This window comes from Phoenix dactylifera, unplaced genomic scaffold (genome assembly GCF_009389715.1).
Source record: "Phoenix dactylifera cultivar Barhee BC4 unplaced genomic scaffold, palm_55x_up_171113_PBpolish2nd_filt_p 000304F, whole genome shotgun sequence".
NCBI lineage: Eukaryota > Viridiplantae > Streptophyta > Magnoliopsida > Arecales > Arecaceae > Phoenix > Phoenix dactylifera.
Window position 1 is genome coordinate 151,402 of NW_024067778.1, and position 14,218 is coordinate 165,619.

Genomic DNA, 14,218 nt, shown 5'->3' on the forward strand with positions numbered 1-14,218 from the left:
TAAGTTTAACAAAACTATAGTGATATATGATATGTATCTTGAGACTTCTATTATGGTGATATGTAAGTAAACAAGTTGCTATATGGTTAAAACTTGATGTGTGCTGGCATGGTTTATATGGTTTTTTATAAATATATATTGGATCCGTTAAGCATTATTTAACTATCAGATTGTTAATGTATGAATCTTATTATTTTCCTATAAGCTATATATTTGCTAAAAGATGTTTTTATATTCATGATGGTGTATGTGCATGGAGGATTCTTATTGGGCTATAAAGTTCACACCACCTCTTTTCTTTTTTCTTTTAGAGTCACAGGATGCTTTGTGCTTGACAGGGGTTTGGGATCATTGGTGACTGAATGAATAGCTAGAGCATCACGAATACCCGTCAAATAGCTAAATTGGTAATTGGATAATTTTGTTATTTGTTGATGATGGAACTATTTTGATGTGAATTAAGATCATTGTTATCTAGTGATGAAAAGGTTGTATAGAATTTATAGGCCTTGCATGATCTCTAGAGCATCGCTCAAGGGCTCACACGGCCATGTATTGTAGCCGACCTAGGTGACAAGTCTGAGGCATGATAATTTGATAGAGAACTAAGTTCCAAAGAAATTCTCCTCCCTATCCTTATAACGATAGTGCTCTATGCGATGGTTTAGAAAGAGTTACTAACTTTGAATGATCCCAAGACAGAAATCTACGATATATTAGTCAAGAGTACTCCCGGAGGACTCACTTGAGAATTGTGATGAGACCACAACTATAAGGATTGGGCTGTTCTCTAGAAACTCTCATAAAAATTCAAGATATCAGCACATGAATATAAATAGCATTACCTTCTTGAACTTGATCACACATCTAGCTGTAAATAGCATTACTTGCTTGAACCTGATCAAACATTTGTACTGCATGTGTGGCTAGTAAAAGTTTGGCTGAAGGATCTAGTTTAAGACTTAGTTCACTACAGTTCACTTATTGTTCCTCATATGGAAACTATCAAAACCAATTGTAGGTTTAACTCACGAAGACAGACCTGTTACACAGTATAAGTTATAGAGGAAGTTATTTTCTCTATTTAAAAAACTTTGGAACCTTGTTGGGGATTTTAGAACTTGACATATCTTTTCCTCTTACTCTATTCCAGTCTCTTAACTAGTTGGTTGTCTGTTTTTTTTTTCTTTTTTTAACGTTGAAGGGCTATTGAATTTTTTTTGGCACATTAATAGAGGTGGGATCAGAAGGAGGATATTTCTCTCCACACTATCGAGGCCTAGCATTACAATATGAAAGTCTATGTAAGAGTCCTTTTGTGGCTGCTTTACCAGTTCAGAAAGAAGACAACGAACATGGCTATAAGCTTGAAGGGTTATTGTATCTTGGTGTCACGGGCTTTAAGGTGGCCAATTGTGCCTTGATAGCAGGCCAACCATATTTTTTATACAAATCAAATTCTATATGATATTCATATGCAAAACTATAAAATAATTTCTGCATCATCCCTTAACCTATTTTTCCATTTAAGATCAAATACATTTATGCATAATATGTGCAAATAATCAACAAAACTTTGAAAAAAGCAACTTGAGGAGGTCCAGGATTTGGCTGCTGATGCTGTTGTTTACAATCTACTGTACCTGGGTATTTATTTTGACCATGCTACCATTGTTATCTTAAGAGAAAAAGATCAATAACCAGAGAAGTCAAGGGATTTCTTCAACAACTAATTCCTGAAAATGCAGAATACCACCCTAACCATAACCATCAAGATTTGTTCAAAACATTCTTATTCAGGCCGTTTCGAAATTATTTCATACACCTTCATATCTTCACTATAAAATTTTGATTCATTATATACTTATATAGTAACATCCTTAGCTACCAGTCGTCAACCTAACATCAGTCCACCTTCCCATTTTTGGGATTGTTGGCGCTAAATGAGAATGATATTATGGATAAAGTAACACATAATTATTTTCCCAACAATAATAACCTTAATCTTAGTCCATACTTTATTCTTTATAATTCCTATTACAAATATTGCATTGCTTTCTCCACCAGTACCAACAATTCAAGAATCCTGCTACTATGATTGACAGTGGTGTTCAATAACATTTTCCAACATTTGAGACTGTCTGAAGCTGCTAGAGTAACAAACTGTTCATTGTCATTTTCAATTGAACCAGGCCTCACTGTGAAGATTGCAGCCGTATCAGGAATATCAGAAATACCATCTGGCATTAAGAAAAGAGCAGACTGAACCATCCAAAGTTGGAGGACGTCTGAATTTTCAAACTATAAAACCAGCCCCCAATCTCCTCGCCTACCTTCTGACTTGCTCAAGACACTTGGATTCTCCACTCTGACAAATTCAGTAAAGATGTATATAGCCATCATGAAGTGCAGCAAGGAATTTGAGCCACCTGAACCAAACCTCTGCACCGACTCATGGACAAGTCCATACAGTATGTCAGGGAATTGATTTTTGTCAACCGAAGCCAGCATTCTTCTTTGTGTCAAGTATGCATAGCTGATCATTGTTGGCTAAGTCTGATGCTGACATTGCAAAAATTATTGATCCATGATTTAGCTTGTTCTTTCTCATGAGATCACTAATCAGCAAGGCTTCGCCAAACAAATCTGAGATGGTTTTCAAGTCTGGTTGTATGCACATCTTAGCTACAAAAGTGGACAATTGAAAGCCACAAAATCTTGCATGAACCATAGCCTAGAGCATTGGCCATTGAATTTATGAAAAGTGTATTATCAAGAATACAGAAATTGAAATTTACATTATGACCTGATAAGACTTGCAGTTTAGTCTCTCAAACTTCATATGTACATACAACTATTGGATATTCTGATGCTGGCATTCAAACCACAACAAACTCACAAGCATAATATAAAATAAACTTAGAAGAACAACAGAACTTTCCAACTTTTCCAACGTGACCAAGCTTGTTTTGTCATAAAGAAAAAGTTATGCATAATACAAAGCAATAGAGAAATTACTGCACCGTCATTTAGAATTTTAGCCTGATCATGAAATAGACGTCATGGTATAAATTTGCATCCCACGTGCCATTGTTACATTTTCTTCCAACATTCATCAGTAAGCCTACATCCAGTAGATTACCCAGTTGTGGGCTATGCTGTGACATGCGAATGTTAAAATTACATGGCAAAGACTAGACAGGACAAACAAGAAAAATATGCATGTTTGATAAGAATCTCTTTTGGTTCGGCTGGCCGTTAAATTATGTTTGTGTTGTCTGAGCATCTCTATATCAGTCCTTCAATTATATCAACTATTTTTCTTTCTTGGTATTTTTTGTCTTCTAAATGAACTTGAGCTTCTTTTGACATGCTTCCACCTTATACTCAATTAGGAAAATGAACCTGATTGATATTTCCTATACTCTATATCTTATGATCTTGAGTTCTACAAAGAGAACACTTAATCAAAATTTTTTAACGTAAGAAAAAAAAACTATCAGCAACACCTCAAACAAACCAATGATGTGATTATTTTCAAGAATGCTCTAGCCCAAGTAGCTTGAGAGAATCTGGGCCCACAAGATATATTCGCCTTGAAGTTTGATGCCGGAACACTACAACTCCTTTATATGCTGTCCTGGGAATGCCATCCTGTCAAAAGAATTTTAATTTAACATTACCAACAAAATAGCAAGTAATGTTAACTTCTTCAATTAATTGATCATTTCCCACAGATGGTACAAGTAGCAAAAGGTAGTCTTGTATCTTTCAAGGAGCAGTTTGGAAAGGGAAAATTTTGGGATAAAAATAGGCTTTATAAGAGGAAGATTTAATTTTGGGTAGGTTTATCTGAAAGGGACTTATTTCTGCTTGAGTGAAATTATATCCCAAGTAATGATTGCGGTTTTATTGTTTATTGTTTCGAAGTTGTCTGAGGATAAGAAACTGTTGTTTGGATATTGTATGAGGATAAGAACAGAGAAAAGGTTATTCTTTTGTGAATTGGATAAATTGCCCTTTCAGTATTTCATTTGAATATAAAATAAATATGTTAACATAAAAGAGAACTAATGTACTATTAATAAACTAATATCAATAAAGTAATTAATATAACAGTTTTAGTAGATTATTAATATATTAATCTTATTACAACATTATATAATATTAATATACAGTGTTTCATTAATATATTAACATTTGTCTAATCATATTGTATACTAATAGAGTATTAATAGATTAAGCGCAAATTAGTTTTTCTAGTGTCTGCCGAACTGGGCCATATCGAGCCGACCCAGTGCGGGACCGGGTCGGTTTGCCTGTGGGGTTTGGAATCGAACCTGAACCGGTCGGAACCGGTCATGAACTGGACAGAATCAGTCCAAACCGGCCAGTTTCGGCTAGTTTCACGCGTAACCAGTGCCAACCAGCCGGTCGGCTCCGAACTGGTTCTCCCCCTCTCCTCCTTTTATACGATGGAATGTTGGAAAGCCCTAAGAAACTCTCAGGCCTCCGTTCAACTCTCTTTCAAACCCCCCCGGCCAAAAATGCAACTATCACTAATGAGGTATGCAAAGAAAGATCTTAAGACTAGGGGTAACATGGTTTACTACTAACTACGTTGCACTTGATAGCCTTCTTGAGAGAAAGGCGTCCTACATCAGAAACTAGTCAATCCTGAATGGTAGGAAAGCAGATTTGTGAAGGTCGGCACTGAGGAGAGCATTTGTCGAGGACTTAGTGACGAGGCAAATATTCTGGCAGCACAAGAAGATAGTGAAGACTATCAAGTCATTATATTTAGTGCTTCAGGCCGTGGACAACGAGAGATACCTCTAAATGGATAGAAACTTGCAGCTACCAGGTAAGCAAGAATATTAAAAATTAGACTGCTCCTGTACTTGTACAATCTTACTATAACAATTACGAACTCTACCTGCAGCTTACTACCTTAACCCAAGGTTCCAATACACCATACCTGGAATCGATATGGATAATGAACTTCTGGACGCTCTATGTAATATGATTTACAAGATGGGAGCCTAATCTAGAAGTCGATGCCTTATGTCTAGAAGAGGTAAATTAACTTAAGTGACATGCATAAGGTAACTCGTATCTTCAATGATGAACATATTACAATATATTTTTTTTTATAGAAAAAATATTTAAAAAGGGCACCAACAGTTTTGGAGTCTCAACAACGGTCGTAAGAGAAGTATGAATCCAGATATATTACATATCAACGATAAAAATTACCTGACATTAAATGGTTACTAATATGATAACTTACATATAATTTTCTTCAATATTTTTGTAGCTGAATGGTAGATTCATTTTGGTTTGTCCGAGAGAAATCTTGAGCAGCTAGCTATCCGGATCCTTTCTCAAACAGTCTCCTCGAGTAGCTATGAGCACAACTGGTCTATCTTCACCCTCATCAATAGTAAGCAAAGGACTCGTCTGACATAGAAGCATCTCAACGATCTTATATATGTTCACTACAATCTGAGGTTGAGGCTAAAGTGCATTCAGGAGAAAGTGGAGCTAAAATACATAACTACGATCCATAATGCTTTCGTTGACAATGAGGATGATCCTATAATCAAATGGTTTGTCGGCCAACAGTAGCAGCCAAAACTTGATGACCCAGGATCGCCTTCACGACCAACCAGTTTTGTAGTCAGCGACGCTAGAGTCGATATAGGGTAATGGACAAATCACAACATTCCACACATCCTTCCAGCTGATAAACCATAGCCACAAAAGTCATCGAGGAGCTGGTCATCACATGACTCCTTGTCTGGGGCATCCTCTCAAAGATATAAATGAGAAGTACTTATACAAGGCCACTACGCTATCCGATCGACTCAATTAGGAGGGCAATATCCATCCTCATAGTGTAGCCAGGCACAAAAGATAAGCAAGTAATTGCTCACCGCAGCAAAAAAAGAAAAAAGACAATTGCAACCCCAATAGAGAATGTGGGGAGTCAGTTCAATCAAATTCAGAGACTAGAAAGAGCAGCAATATAGTTCTGGTGATCATGGATCTACTAGCCAAGAAGGGTGGTCTTCGATTCACCAGTGAGTCTCAGTTTGCGCATGCTACACAGGATAAGAACCATGATGCACAATCTGCTAGAGCACACAAGGATACGATTGTATATAGGAGACGAGCTCCTCAAGGTCATTCAAGAGGCATGCAGCTGCAGATGACCTCGCACATGGAGTAAGATCCATAGATGTATTAAGTTCCGGGTCGTATACTGGATTTTATTACCCGCAATCACAGACAGCCTATGATCTATACGAATACAGATATAGATAGGTGCGTCGAGGCATCGTCTTCTAGTGGCTATTATTCTACACAGCCAGAAGCATCTTACAGGTCGGATTTTACTGCAGGTATATTCGGATACAGATATAGATAGGTGCGTCGAGGCATCGTCTTCTGGTGGCTATTATTCTACACAACCAGAAGCATCTTACAGGTCGGATTTTACTGCAGGTATATTCGGATAGGCCTCTCCACAACCGTATTATCAGCTAGAGAACACCTCTTGGAGCTAGAACTTCAGCGAGGGATTCAAGAGTAGTCATAATTTAGAGAATATTCCTTATGGGATGAGTGTATAGGACTACCACGCTACTTGGTTAGACGGGTGGGCCTATATTCCTCTTTATTATACTAACGATCCGAATATTTACAAGAAGCATCGCTACTCGATAAGATATTAGATATCGGCTGATATGTTGTACTTTAAATATATATAATTGATTGTATCATTTTATATTTTGTATCTTACTAATTGATTCTAAAAAATTTCATATTGCTTCTTGTAGCATGCAGCATCTCACTAATTATTTTATATTTTGTATCACTTTAAAACATTAAGATGCATCATTTAGGTTATATCAGGATCATAGAAACATCTAAAAACATCAAAAAATATTAAATTATACTTAAAATTATTGAAAAAGTTTTAAAAAATTGATTACCAATAAATCAAACCTAAAAAGCTTTTAAGAAAAAAATTAGCGTGCCGATTCTGAACTGATATGCCTCAGCGTACCGTATGTCGGACGGTATCGAACCGATACTGTACCGAACCGTCCGCCGACCAGTACGGGTCCCAGTACCAGTTCAGCGAATCTTGGACTCTTTTCAATAATTAACTCTATTCCAGTTAAACCGATTGTCCTTCTAGCTCCCCATAATTATGAAATTATACCTACAACTGATACTTTGTCTAAACTACCGGTATAATAATCTATCATGGATAAAGTGGTCATTTGGCATTTATCCCAATGTTTAATAGGGATAAAACTGGTTTATCCCCTTTCCAAACTGGCCCTAAGGCCCCATTTGGAATATAGATTGATTTTTTAGGGATAAGGAGTCAAATCATGTGGGTATGGCTGACACTAGGTTTGGTGGGGAAAAGGCCTAATTTGCTTTAAGAGACATGTTGATATCCCTAGAAATGCACTTCTTTTATAAAAAATTAGCTTTCTTAGGATGGACACGTTTGCGCTCTTGGACCATGTAATAATAGACAATAATGTTAAGTTGCTTTTTATTATACTATATGTAATATAGTATTGTCCTATAATGTATGATAGTACTATATTATAGCTCCATTGCCTCTCCTGTGGAAACTAAAAATAAGTTGACTTCCATCCATTGGTTGGGACACCTTGCATTCAATTAGCAGACAAAAGGGCATTGTATATCCCTTCAACCTAAAAAAGTCTTTTCCCTATATTACTATAATAGTGTATTATATTATAATATAATATGATATGAAAATATTACTGTAATATTATAAAATAATAAAAATTATATGATATACTACTGTAATCAAGATCCTCCGTATTGATCGTACCATATGATACTGAGGTTTAATTCGGTATATGAGTTGAACCAGTTCATACCCGTCCAAACCAAGAGGAACTGCCCAGTATCCCTCCAATTCAGGGAGTGTCCTGTACTATACCAAATCATACCGCCCGATTTCAGATGACACCATACCAACCTGTACTTTGCCACACCAACAGTATCTTACCAAAAAGGTAACCTACCATTATAGTACCTAGTACTGAAATTGTGGACCTTGATTAAAATCATAAGTGGGGTATTTGGGTTAAGCAAAACCATAATGGCCTTAAACCACCTAGGGATAGCTAAAATTAAGCTACATAAAGAGAAAAATCGGATGATTAGTCAAGTTTAAGAATAGAGGAAAACTATTGTCACAAGCGACAATCCTTCAAATTGATCTTAGAAAAAAATGTGTTATATTTAGAATTTAATTTTTTTAGATATATTTTCTAAAAATCAATAATAATGAAATATGAAATAGGATGAGGAATTGCCTTCCATTCTTCAAATATCCCAAATTGTCGTGCAATTTGTTCAAAGTCAGCTTGATCTTTATATTGGATCCACGCATCACCATCTGTGTTGTGTGCTTTTAAAATTAAATCAGGTCCATGAACAGGTTTGGCATGTGCAACTAGTTTAGCAAAGTGTCTCAAAAATTTGTCCTGCCAATATGAGAATTGCTGAATGAAGGAGATCAAATGAAGAATCCAGCCAAGTGAATTCTTATATAGATACAACATTACCTCGGTCAGGTAGCTTAGATCCATTGTCTTCCAATCAACCTTTTGCAGTGATGGATCAAAGAAAACAAGTCCAACGTAAGCATTTCTTAAATTCAACAAAAGTTAAAGCACTTTTCACTTACATGAACATCATTCAATTTGATAGGCTCCAAATATTTTTTAAAGTACTGCCCCATACTTGAGCCCTGAAATGAAATTATAATATTGATAGTTATCACTAAGTCTTCTCAATATAGATAGATGAGTGAAGCTAAATAGCTCAAAAAATGGATTACCATCAAAAGTATATACATAGGAACTTCATTTATTACTGGACCAGTTCACATAATATCACCAAAAGGCACCTTATTTTCTCATCTCTTCTTTACTAAATCTTCCTATATCTAATTAATCAAGACCTTAATAAACTTCAACAGTTAACTTTTACTTGCATTCTTTTGTAGATTTTGACAATTTTACTACAGCACAACACGGTAGCCTGTAGTGAGATAAATTTAAGGTCTATATAGCTTCAACAGATGATGGATTTCAAGATAAAAGGTTTTATACCTAGAATGATTTTGAAGGCATGAAGGATGAACAAGCAAAATTCAAAATTTTATAGAATATGAGAAGGGGCAATTTTGATCAGCAACTCCTACAATATCCATCTTCAACTATAAATTTTGAGAAGTCACCAACAACATCTGTATATTCGATTCAGATTGAAATTTTCAATTCATCTAGAACTTCTTACTCGAAACAACAATCTTTAGAGTTTGTTTATTAGGGGCCATATGTTCTTTTAAAGATCAATTGACAGAGTCTTACTTACATATTTTAGTTTGACCCTGTTTGCATATAGCATAGATAAAGGAAGCTCATATACATAGGAAAATCTCTCCTAAAGCTGGAAATGGACCTAGGTTAGCCCAAGGCCTACTGGGTTAGGCCGGCTTCAGGTTGGGTTTTCGGCACAGCCTGAGAATGTTCAGGTTGGGCTTGGACATGAAAACAAGGACTCAATTACATTTCAAGCTCAGTTCAAGTCACCGCTTGGCCAAGCCTAGAGCACGAACCCAACTCCAAGGCTGAAGCCCAAGCATGAAACCTGACCTAACCAGGCTTGGATTGATGAGCTTGCGCAATTTGGATGTTTAAACCCTCATGTGGCTAGCAGCTAAGCTTGACCCAGACCACTGAAGAAACCCAATACCCTCGATTCCTCACCCCACCCACACCTACACCTAAGTGCCCCACATCCTAAACTGCTCACAACCTCATGCCTCATCTCTTCTCTCCATTTCTCATGCTCTAAACCCTCCTCACTCCATATCTTCTCTCCTCTAAATCCTGAGCGGCAAACGGCTCTCCCAAGCGAAGGATGGTGAAGCATGGGCAATGTGGTGAACAACTTCTCTCCTCTTCTCTTTTCTCATATTACTTTCTCTCCCCCTTCTTGGTGCAGGGAGCACATAGGAGGTGAGGAGATCAGTAATGAGGAGCTACGAGGTGACGAGGAGGGCAGCTGCAGAGTAGTGAAGGGTAAAGTAATTGGAGGGGACGTCACTAGGGATCGTGGAAGAGGAGGATTGTCAAGGTTACGGTTAGGATTGCATGTGGAATAGAGGTGGCAGGGTTAGGGTTAGGGTTAGCATTGGAGGCATAATGGAGGAGTGAGGGAGTGGAGGATGGCAGATTTTTGGGAATGTAAGGTGGAGAAGATGAGGGAGCCACGAAAGGGATGGTGGGTGAGGAAGGTGACGTAGGAGGGAGAGAGAGAGGATAGACGAGAGGGCGATGGGGGATAATTGAAGATTGTCAAGCTAGTTCTGGTTGGATTGAGCCTTTCAGACCAATTCGGTTTGGTTAGTTCGAGTTCATTTGCGCTTCAAGCCAGGCTTGATTTTAGACTCAGGGTTGGTTCAAGCAAAACACACAGAAAAATTTTCAAGCCTCAGCCCAGTCCAGAGCTAAAAATTTTTTCTAGTCTAGGCCTAAGCAATAGGAAAGCTCAACCCAACCTATCCCATTTCGATCCCTACTTTCTCCCTTTGTTTCAGTTTCTCCATAATCTATAGAACTGAACTATGTAAAAGTAAATATTCTATAACTAAAATAGTATAATAAGGAAAGTAGAAATCAAGTAACTACATACTAATTACTTAGGCTACAAGCAGGTTAGGTTGAATCAGGTTTCGCACATTCCAAATCCAATCCATATTTGCATTGGGTCAAAAATAAGAATCTAAGTCTAATACGTTTTCATCAGTGACAAATTTGGTTTGCTTTAAGATTTATTGATTCAAGTTGTCAGGTTTTTGCATCAAATCAGGTCAAGAATAATAGAGACACAAGGTATAGGAGAAACATATAAATTGGTTTTTATATATCCTTGACACATTATGCAGGTAAATAATAATTAAACATGTAGACATGATCAAGAACCCATTTCATAGAAAACTTGATTAACAAAAACATATAAAGTATAATTAACAACACAAATTGGTGACCAACTACATAAAAGTTATTAATAAAGAAAATTAATTTCTTAAGTTCAAGGAAGATTGTGCAAAACATAGGGCATTACTTTCATGCTGATTCTGGCCTTTTGAATTAAGATTGGGCAGTATTTAGGACTCGATCCAAGCCATATTTAAAGCAAGTCATATTTTTCAATCCAAGCCTAATCCAAATAACTTTGATTCGATTAGACTAGATTACTTTCAAGTCTATCCTAAATCAGAGCAGGTTACATGCAATCCAAACACTAATAGAATACTAAATATTATGATATAAAATATATGATACAACAAATTGTTAATATTCTTGAATTATATAAAAATATATAATTCTAAAATAATATTCTTAAATTATATAAACATATTCTTAAAACCTTTGAATAACCTTCAACTTGCAACTCAAACACCTTCATTTAATCAAAACCATTCCATTTATGCATTGATGGCAAACTGAGTATATCAGTTACAATCTTTGCAAATCCTTTAGCTATGCATTAAAAAAAATTATCGAGAAAATAAAGTGTAGATGAAGAAGAGTAAATTTCATTGATCACAAAATATGCTATTTCTTAGGTTCATTGATTCATATATGAAACCCCAAAAAGAGACAAAGGTGAGTGTCAGCTTCAAGTATATGGCAAATAATCCACTAACGGCTGGCACTTTTTTATTTCATGCCTCCCATGTTCCAACATTAGTAGTGTTTCAAAATGCAGTACATGAGGCCGCATATACAGATGCAATCTCTTGACTACACCACATTGCCTATATGCAGTTTCTATATATGGTTACACCCCAGGTATGCTGTACCAAAAATGATCGGCGTACCGGTCACCTACCGAACCGGTATGGTTTCGGTACGGACCAGTTTAAATCGGTACTGAACCGGCCAGCTCTTCCCCCAGAAGCGGGTGCGCCCAGCCAGAGCCGAGAAAGAAGAGAAAGAGAGAGCAAGCGGGGGAGGGAGGGAGGAGAGGCCTCTGCCGCCCGCGGAGGGCCGCGGGGGGGGCGATGGAGACCAAGGGGGGGCGGGGGAGGGGGCCGCGGGGGCACGGCGGAGGCCGAGGCCATGACCGCGTCCCCTATTTCGAAACAGGGGACGCGGCCACGGAAAAAAATTTAGAATTTTTAAGTAAAGTCAACAAATCGCTTGCCGACTTCGCTTAAAAATTTTTAAATTAAAAAACCGCGGCCACGCGGCTGCAGCCTCGACCTCCGCCGCGTCCCCGCGGGCTCCCCCACCCCCCCACGGGCTCCACCGGCCCCCCACGGTCCTCCGCGGGCGGCGGAGGCCTCTCCTTCTCCCCCCTCCCCCGCTCGCTCTCTCCTTCTCTTCTTCCTTCCTGGCTCCAGCTAGATTCGGCTTCTACGGGCCCTATACCAGTTTTCACGGCTTCGCCATATCAGTCAAGGCCCGAACCGATACGGTACATGCTGAACCGGCCGGTACAGGCCGCTTCAGCATACCATGGTGACACCACATGTTGGCTCGAAAGGAAGTCCCCTTAGCACGAAGTAGCCATACGTGTGGTGGCTCAATTAGTACTGTTTGTAACTACATATATGGTTCACTTAGCATTATGAGGCTAAATATGCTGCCATACTTATATAAGCATGTGAAATAGAGCATGCTCAAGCTGATGGTTGGATATGTGTTTCAATTATGCTATAACTATTGTTATTAGAATTAAATATAAGAATAAGTATTTTTGCTAGTTATTCTTATTAGTAATGATATTATTTATCCAAAAAAGTACTAATATTGTTTTTTGTACTTAATGTATTTTATTTTTTTATGCACTCACAAAATATTAATCAAAGTTCGCCATACCAATTTGTACTATACCGTACCAGTATGTTGTACCGTACATACCTATTGCTGCCGAATCCGAACAGATGTAGGAATGCAGCTCGGACGACCCTGAGATCAGCTGGAGGCAGGCTGAGCAGGTTGATCGCTCCTACGGGAATTGAGTCTTCCGAGAAGTCGATAAGGGGAGTGTTAACCTTTCGGAGCTGTTCGGAAGGCAGTCTCAATCTTTGGAAAGCATCATAAAATAATACGTCTACCGAGCTTTCATTATCAATAAGTATTCTATATTCTATTTACATCGTATTTTGCGATAGTAAGAAAATAACTATAGCATCGTCATGAGAAATCTGAACTCCACTCAGGTCGGCATCTGAGAAGGTGATGACTCTCTCGTGCACTGTCTCTTTAGGGCAACCTCGACCTCTTAGGAGCTCGGTGACCCAAGGTGCACAAAACCTCGGCTGGACCGCCAACAATCGTGTTGATCATTCTAACGGTCGGATAGTTGTCGATCGGCTCCGAGGGCGGTGGATTGGAGGCCAAGGCGGCTGCTCAGTGCTGTCGAGGGAGCACATACCAGTTTAGTCGCCCGTGCCGAATGATTGCCTCCATTTCGTCCTTGAGCTAGACGAACTCTTCGGTTTCATGGTCGTGGTCATGGTCCTAGTGGAAGCGACAATACTTCTTCCAGTCTCTTTGGGTCTCCGAACCTTCATCTGAGGTGAAGGGCGCAATTAACCTCGGCCATCGATCTCCATGAGGATCTAGACCCTCGAGGCGGTGAGAAGGATGAACCTCTCAAACCTCCGAGGACTCCTAGGTCTCCGTAAGCTCCTCTCGCATCGAGGTGAAGCGCTCCTCGCACCCCCTTCTGGCTCCTCAAGGGGCTCTTCCGCCAGCAGATTCACGATGGAAGACTATGGCCTCCTCCGCGTTGGCGTATTTGTCCGCCCACACCAGCATTTCAGAGAAGTCCGCCAAAAAGCGCTTCTCCAAGAAGAATGGAAAGTGCAATGGTCGTAAGTCGCTCTTCATTGCTGATATCACGACCGACTGATATAGGTCGCGTACCTCTAGGGTCGCCGCATTGAAGCAGCTAACATAATCCCTAAGAGAGATTTTCTCCTTCTGCTTGATATCGAGCAACGCAACTGAGCTGCGGCGCCGTCTTCAGCAGGAGACAGTGGTCCCAAATAGGCAGCTGAGCTACTTGAAGGAGCGAACGAAATCAGGTAGAAACCCAAAGAACCATAACCGAGCCGCCTTGCGAAGGATTG

The 14,218-nt window shown here is 38.8% G+C and overlaps 1 protein-coding gene across 11 annotated transcripts in view; it reads right to left on the reverse strand.

Moving 5' to 3' along the window:
* Window positions 1-2,945: 2,945 nt before the first annotated feature.
* The window catches only part of LOC103710476 (alpha-1,3-mannosyl-glycoprotein 2-beta-N-acetylglucosaminyltransferase-like), a 49,059-nt gene continuing 37,786 nt past the window's right edge, over window positions 2,946-14,218 (reverse strand). For 6 of the 11 annotated variants that reach the window (XR_005507906.1, XM_026806199.2, XM_026806204.2 and 3 more), the window contains 4 exons: window positions 8,750-8,812; window positions 8,628-8,666; window positions 8,376-8,546; window positions 2,946-3,654 (listed from right to left, as the gene is read on the reverse strand). Coding sequence is in view for 10 of the 11 variants with exons in the window: in XM_026806199.2 (XP_026662000.2) it covers window positions 3,538-3,654; window positions 8,376-8,546; window positions 8,628-8,666; window positions 8,750-8,812 (390 nt within the window). In the remaining variant the exon portion in view is untranslated. The remainder of the gene's footprint in view (window positions 3,655-8,375; window positions 8,547-8,627; window positions 8,667-8,749; window positions 8,813-14,218) is intronic. The other 5 variants (XM_026806211.2, XM_008796219.3, XM_026806213.2 and 2 more) reach the window with 3 other exon arrangements.